At 42.5% G+C, this 8,062-nt stretch overlaps 1 protein-coding gene across 1 annotated transcript in view; it reads right to left on the reverse strand.

Moving 5' to 3' along the window:
* Positions 1-8,062, reverse strand: part of LOC103397228 (glutamate receptor ionotropic, delta-2-like) — a 248,451-nt gene that overhangs the window by 1,200 nt on the left and 239,189 nt on the right. The window contains exons 13-15 of the mRNA XM_008335445.3: positions 5,021-5,216; positions 3,164-3,283; positions 2,761-2,895 (exon numbers count right to left, since the gene is read on the reverse strand). Coding sequence (XP_008333667.1) covers positions 2,761-2,895; positions 3,164-3,283; positions 5,021-5,216 — 451 coding nt within the window. The remainder of the gene's footprint in view (positions 1-2,760; positions 2,896-3,163; positions 3,284-5,020; positions 5,217-8,062) is intronic.

The raw sequence follows: 8,062 nt of genomic DNA on the forward strand, positions 1-8,062 counted from the left end.
ATATTCTCTTAACAAACCACTGAGGCCGTCACAGAACAGCTGTATTTGTACTGAGATTAAAATACACATTGCTGGACTCTATTTAGTCATTAGGTCAACATTCGATTATTCAGCAATCATCAGGCAACTTCTGAAGGCAATTGTATGCACTCAGAGAAAAAGATGCTGAATACTTTTGCACACCACACTTTTCAGTTTTTATCTGTAAAAAAAATTAAAATCATGTATAATTTTCTTTCTCCACAATTGTATGCCACTTTGTGTTGGTCTTTCACATAAAATTCCAATAAAATATTTTTACGTTTGTGGTCGTAACGTGACAAAATGTGGAAAAGTTCAAGGGGTATGAATACTTTTGCAAGCCACTGTATCTCCTTTAATATAATATAATAATATTATTGTATTTTTATATACATTTTAATAATTGTCTTGTTTATGGTTTATATAGTATATATAGTTAGAGGATAATAATCTGTTCAAAATATCAACATTTATCTCAGGTGTGTGAAAAAAGACAAATTCAAGTTTAAAAATACTATGGTTACAATTAAGTTATTTCCAAGTTACTTTGACAACAATACTGTTTTAAGTGTGGCGCTTTGGCCCAGAGGCAATGTCTCTGTCATTGGTGTTGAACCCTAGGGTTCACCTCCTGGGCAAGTTTGAATCCCGGTTAGGGCGGTTGGAACCTTCCAGTGGACTCACCACCCGCAGGAAGGTTTAGGGGGGTTGGTACGGTACAATGTGATTTGGGTGGTGACTGCTGACCCGGTAACGGATAAGCGGATGAAAATGGATGAATGAATGGATGGATGGATGGACTGTTTTAAGTTTCATTCTTGCACCAGAAGGACATCTTGCCAGATGTCAAGGCAGTTGTGTTGAGACACAATCGACAGCAGCCTGTTTCCTTCATTAAATGTAGATATGTCAGCGACTGACAATGAGGTCAGTGAGTTAGAACATGTTAATGTTTTTTAATTTCAGCACAACAAATGTAAGTAAAAATGTTCTTAGACCGATGTTCAAATTTTAAAAATGTGTCTGGTTTTCAAAACTAAAATAGCCTATATTAAAACTAGAGCTGACAGAATCCATGCATTAATCGTGCTAATTTGTGAAGATTATTCTGATAATTTGTTGGTCATGGCTGTGACTAATCATGATTAATCAATTAACAGCCCTCGTTAATGCATGAGGCATCTTTACCAGCGTTGACAAGTTTTTTATCATCTGAACTTTATCAAATAGCAAGCTGCATTACTTTTACAAAAAAAAACTAAAATTACAGATAATATTCGATATTAAAGCACCTGTTTACACATACAGTGGAACCCCTAGATATGAGCTTCCCGAAATATAGGTGTAGGTACAACCACAGTCCCGTTGAGGACTCCCATAATTCCACTGCTTTTTTCTTAACTGAGTAAAACCGGTAATTAAGTGACGTTACGACTGCGGCCAAAGCAGCTAATGGAAGTTTAGAAGCGACAAGATTCCTTCCAACACTAATTGTGAACCGGCACATCGACAATCAGAGACTTTTCCTCCCGAAGCGGACTTTTGGACCAAAAGGACCCTCTGCACACAGTGAAACCTGACTGACGTCTCCAACTCTGGCGAGGACCCAAGAAGTGCGGACTTTCCACTACCTTTAAATACGAACAGACGTTCACTAAACTAAGGCTGGCATTTGGGCACGTTAGTTTTATTTTAGTATTGTTAAGGATATTTAAACTTAAGGATAGTTTAATGGTGCACATTGAGAACACTGAGTGTCATTGAATCGTGTTAGTTCTAATAACCTTTGCTTCTTCTGTAGATAGGCTACTGCATGCGCTATCTCCTCTCTTCTAACCTCCTTACATAGTGTCATACTCTCGTATGCCGTCAGTATTTCAGTGTTAACTTGTAACGTTATAAGTACTGGGATCAGGAAAACTCCGACAAAGTCCTTTGTCTTGAGTAGATCACGCGGTACGCCTCCCTTCCCCCATATACTTTGATAACATCACAAGCACTATTTTATTGTACCTGAGCGCAACGTAGTGTGCGTACACAACCCCTTTCACACCTCCATGAGCGCATACATGCCTCACGTGTTTCCTATTGCCGTCCTTTCTACCTCGCAGTTCTTCTTCCACTGTGCAGTCGTGTACATGAACACGCCTCAAGGGCTCAGTCGCTAGCTTGGTAGCTAAGAGGCAACATCTCTCTCTTTCTCTCTCTTATACAACCACTCGTGTACACACTCACACAAACACACACACACACTGTTGTGCCTTGTTTAGTTTATGTATCAACTACTATCATTAACGTGATAGGGTTGTGTTTGATTATTTTTATAAACTGTTTGTCTGTGTTGTTACTTTATGCATTGAAGCCACCCAATTTTCCAAGAACTCCAAAAACCTTAAGATATCCTAATTGTTTGTGAATGCTATTGATTGTAGTATATTTGTAATACATTATACTATAATATTAGCATAACATAACAATTAAAGATAATTTTTAATGAGACTGATTTGTGTCATTGATCTGAAAAACTTTTAGTGTTTAATAAAATAAAAATAAATATATATACTGTATATATATATATATATATCATCCTTCTTCTACACTGTCCTCGACACTCGCTCACTGTCGTGCTGTTTCGCTCACTGTCCCTCATTTGGTCATTTTTACCCACTGCCTGTCAATCTCTCGTTCCAACCTTCCATCACTCGTGAACAAGACCCCAAGATACTTAAACTCCTCCACCTGAGGCAGGATCTCCTCCCCAACCTGGAGGGTGCAAACCACCTTTTTCTGGTCGAGAACCATGGCCTCGGTGCTGATTCTCATCTCAGCAGCTTCACACTCGGCTGCGAACCACCCCAGTGCATGCTGCAGGTCCTGGCTCGAAGAAGCCAATAAGACAACATCATCTGCAAAAAGCAGAGATGAAATCCGTTGGCTCCCACCCGACACCTGGCTGCGCCTAGAAAATCTGTCCATAAAGACTGTCCGTAGGACTCCTTCTTCAGCTTGGCGGCATCCCTTACCTCTGGTGTCCACCACCGGGTTCGGAGACCTTACGGCTGCAGCTACAGACAGCCGCGTCAACAACGGAAGTGGAGAACATAGTCCACTCAGACTCAATGTCTCCAGCCTCCCTCGAGACCTGGTCAAAGCTCTCCCGATGGTGGGAGTTGAAGGCCATCCTTACCGGGGATTCCGCCAGACGTTCCCAACAGACCCTTACAATGCGCTTGGGTCTGCCAGGTCTGTCCAGCTTCACCCCCTGTAAGTGGAGCCAACTCACCACCAGGTGGTGATCAGTTGACAGCTCAGCCCCTCTCTTCACCCTAGTGTTCAATACATATGGCCGGATGTCAGATGACACAACTACAAAGTCGATCATTGATCTCTGGCCTAGGGTGTCCTGGTGCCAAGTGCACTGATGGACACCCTTATGCTTGAACGTGGTGTTTGTTATGGACAAACCGTGACCATGACAGGATTTTATGTATATTTAGGTACTATGTTTTTAAATTTCATTTTATCAGTTTGATTTGTTGTTGTAAACTTCTACTATTTGCCCTATTTTTCACCCTCACTGCCTTTGATATAGAGAGTTTTAACGTATTTAAACCTATCATACTTCCTATTATACTTTCCTTTATGGCGTTGTTACTGATTATTTTTTAAATTTAAATATTATAATTTAATTATTTAAATATTGATTGATATATTATTGTTTTTTAAAAGGACTTTAGGGATAATTCTGGAACATTTGTACCTGCGCCAGCTATTTTAATATTGTATTTGCTAGGTTCTAAACTGATCATTTTGTACTAGTATTTGTATCCAGGACCTGGCACCTGCACATACCGCTAGAAGCACCAAAACCTGGTTTGATGCCCATGCCATCACAGAGCTTGACTGGCCAGCCAATTAGCCGGACCAAAACCCCATTGATAATCTATGGGGTATTATCAAGAGGAAAATGAGGGGCACCACACCCAAAAACAAAGAAGGGAAATCTGGGCTTTCATAACTCCCAGGCAATGCCACAGGCTGATTGCATCAATTCCACAGCCCATCGAGGCAGCGATTATGGCAAAGGGATTCTGTTGGAAGAATTTAATTTATTATCATTGCTTCATGCTGTACTGTCGTCTCATATTATAATCTAGTGTACTCAAGACTGATGGAGAAATTACCAGACACAGCCACATCCCCATTCACACCCGCCTTCTTACTCCATACCCATTCATATACTCACACACGATCACATGATATGTAATCTGATACTTTTATAAACTCAATAAAAATGCAGAGGAAGGGTGTGGCTACTCGGAGTTGATGAGGAAACTGCACTCTCCCCTTGCAAGTAAAAAATCAAGACGTCTTTTGTGTTGTTACTTTGTCGTCATATATGTTAGAATAAACCTGACAGATTCCCAACCAAGTACTGAAGATTGACATATCGTTTTGAAAATACCATATTTTGAATGATCTGATATGATCCTAATTTCTTTTTTTTCTGCAAAAACTGAGAAGTAAATTGTGATTTCTCCACAGTATTCTAATTTTTTGAATTCCTGTTTTCGTGGGTTTCATGAGCTGGAAGCCCAAATTATGTAAAAATAAACAACTAAATACTTGAAATTGTTTAAACTGTGGGCCCTGAATCTATTATCTATGAAAGTTAAATTTTTTGAATGGAATTATGGAAATAAATAAACATTTTTTTTCTCTGCATATAACCCATCCCCAGGGACCAGTAAGTGCTTTCAGAGGTGCCTGGGGAGGAAGGCATTTTGGTGCTTGTTAAACAGGCAAGAGTCGACCAGCCAGAAAACACATCAAACTGCTGTTATTTTTCTTTCTGTTTCAGTAACATACAGATGTTTTTCTCATATACAGAAATATTGATTTTGAATATTGAAAATGTCAAGGTAAATGCTGTCCAGTTATGACCTACGGTAAATGTGTTAAGAATTACCTTCCCCTTAATCAGAAAGCCTAGACCTACCTTCAGAATGCCTTCTTTGGACTCCTCAACATTATTGTCCACTCCTCCAGTGTGGTTAATCATTCGCCACATCTGGGCGTACATCGGGTCTCTCTCAAAGGGGTTCAGAGCCTTGGCACGGACTTGATTATAAACCGCAGAGTCGTACACTGTACCATAAGGCAACTCTGTCTGTCGGGACAAGTCCTGTAGAGACCTGAAGGGAGACAGGTGTCAAGAATGAGTCATCAGACCAGTGTTCCATTTTTTAATCAAAATTTTTTTACTTTGGTGACATTCATGTTGCTTCTCAAGGTTAAACTAACTAACTAAGTTATTCAGAAACAATGACTGCTTTCTGAAATTGAATGGAATAGACCATTCTGTCATAGCGAAACACAGATGTACGAGACAAGCCATACAGTCCAAGTCCAGTAAAGTCCAGGAAGTAAAATTTAATCCATAGAGGTCAAATAATTTAGTTTCCAAGTTTGTTGAAAATGGAAGAAGCTATTTTTTATTTTATATTGTCAGTGGCTATTTTTCAGTCTCAACTTTTGTTTCAGGGCTTTCTCAACAGTGTGGTTGTCATTTGGTGAATTGTGTTGCTATACAGAGTATAACAGAGAATAAATAACCAAATTTCCAGGAGTGTCAAATGAGAGGCTGTCAGCAGGTGAAATGCCAAAATGATGCACGGTTGAATTACATATCTCATCACATTTTTTCCTATTTTATGTTAAACGTGAAATTGCATAGTTAGTTCTATAAGCCATATGTTCAAAAAAGTCCAAAACGTGACACAGAAGAAACTATTTTGCTTTTGTTATGTTAAGAGTACTCTATGTTTTCTGGATGAAATGGGGTATTCATTATATAAGAAAATACAGTATACAGTATTTTCAATCATTATATAGCATAGTAATATAGTACAGATATTTTTGATTCCCAAAAAACAAAACAATTACTCATGGTAAAATATTAAATCCAATCATGACATGAATCATTTTATTTGGTGTTAAAATAAAAATCCTGTTTTGTATCCACTGTGATATTTGACTCTAAGATCACACAGAGCAAAAGGTGTGACAATAATTAGCGTCTGGACACAACAAGCGACACGCATGTTCTTTTGTAATCCAATTTGCTGTTGTATCTGTTTGTGTCCTGACTCGCAAATGACCACCTACCATACTGTATATCTGTATTTTTTTTTATTCATTCTTATGTAAAACACCTTGACTGAAGCTGATAATAGTGAGATATGAGTTTAACTCCCCTTGATGATGGTAACAATAATCACTAAGAAGCTCACGTCGCTCGGATTGGTGTTACCGGGGCCCCACCCTGGAGCCAGGCCCAGGGTTGGGGCTCGCAGGCGAGCACCTGGTGGCCGGATCTCTGCCCATGGGACTCGGCCATGTCCAGCCCGAAAAAGCGACGTGGGCCCACTTTCCAGTAGGCCCACCACTTGCAGGAAGGTCCACAAGAGGACGGTGCCATGCGATTTGGGTGGCGGTCGTGGGCGAGGACCCTGGTGGCCCAATCCTTGGACAACTACTGGCTATGGGGACATGGAATGTCACCTAGCTGGGGGAAAAAGAGCCTGAGCTTGTGTGGGAGGTTGAGCGATACCGACTAGATATAGTCGGGCTCACCTCCACGCACAGCCTGGGCTCTGGGACCCGACTCCTTGAGAGAGGCTGGACTCTCTTCTATTCTGGAGTTGCTCGCGGCGAGAGGTGGCGTGCTGGTGTAGGCTTGTTTATAGCTCCCCAGCTCGCCAGTCGTGTGTTGGAGTTGTCCCCACTGAGCGAGAGGGGGAGCTGTTGACCTCGACTGGGGATGCCGTCAGGAGGAGGAAGGAATACTTCGAGGATCTCCTCAATCTTACTGACACGCCTTCCGTGGGGAAGCTGAGGCTGAGGACTCAGCGGCTGATCCTCCCATCTCCTGCGCTGAGGTCACCAAGGTAGTCAAGAAGCTGCTTGGTGGCAAGGCGCCGTGGGTGGATGAGATCCGCCCTGTGTATCTCAAGTCGCTGGATGTTGTGGGGCTGTCTTGGTTGACAGGTCTCTGCAGCATCGCGTGGCAGAGCTGGGTGGTGGTCCCACTTTTCAAAAAGGGGTGTTCCAACTATCGGAGGCTCACACTACTCAGCCTCCCGGAAAAAGTCTATTCCAGTGTACTGAAGAGAAGAATCCAGCCGATAGCTCAACCTCAACACCCAAGAGGAACAATGCGATTTTCATCCTGGTCATGGAACGCTGGACCAGCTCTATACCCTCCACAGGGTGCTTGAGGGTTCATGGGAGTTTGCCCAACCGGTCCACATGTGTGAAAAGGCTTTCGACCGTGTCCCTCGTGGTATTCTGTGGGGGGTGCCCTGAGAGTATAGGGTCGGGGGCCCTCTTCTAAGGGCTGTCCGGTCCCTGTACGACCGGAGCAGGAGCTTGGTTTGCATTGCCGGCAGTAAGTCGGACCTGTTCCCAGTGCATGTTGGACTATGGCAGGGCTGCCCTTTGTTACTGGTTTTGTTCATTATCTTTATGGACAGAATTGATAGAATCTCTGCTTTTTGCAGATGATGTTTTGTTGGCTTCTTCGAGCCAGGACCTGCAGCATGCACTGGGGCGGTTCGCAGCTGAGTGTGAAGCTGCTGGGATGAGAATCAGCATCGAGGCGACTACATCGCTCGGCTGGCCTGGGAGCGCCTTGAGGTCCCCCAGAAGAGCTGGAGGAAGTGTCTGGGGAGAGGGAAGTCTGGGTGTCCCTGCTCAGACTGTTGCCCCCGCAACCCGGCCCAGGATAAGTGGACGATGATGGATGGATGGAGTTTAACAGCTGAATTGATATAGTCTGCTCAGTTCAACCATATCATAAAATATCATTCTGACTGTTTTATAAGACAAGCCAGCCACTAGGGTAAATCCAGCCACTAGGGTAAAGCCAGCCACTAGGGTACACGAAGCCGTGTTTTATAGTGCCGGTCCCAAGCCCGGATAAATGGTGAGGGTTGCGTCAGGAAGGGCATCCGGCGTAAAACGTTTAGCTAAATCAAAT

This window comes from Cynoglossus semilaevis, chromosome W (assembly GCF_000523025.1).
Source record: "Cynoglossus semilaevis isolate Cse_v1.0 chromosome W, Cse_v1.0, whole genome shotgun sequence".
Lineage (NCBI taxonomy): Eukaryota > Metazoa > Chordata > Actinopteri > Pleuronectiformes > Cynoglossidae > Cynoglossus > Cynoglossus semilaevis.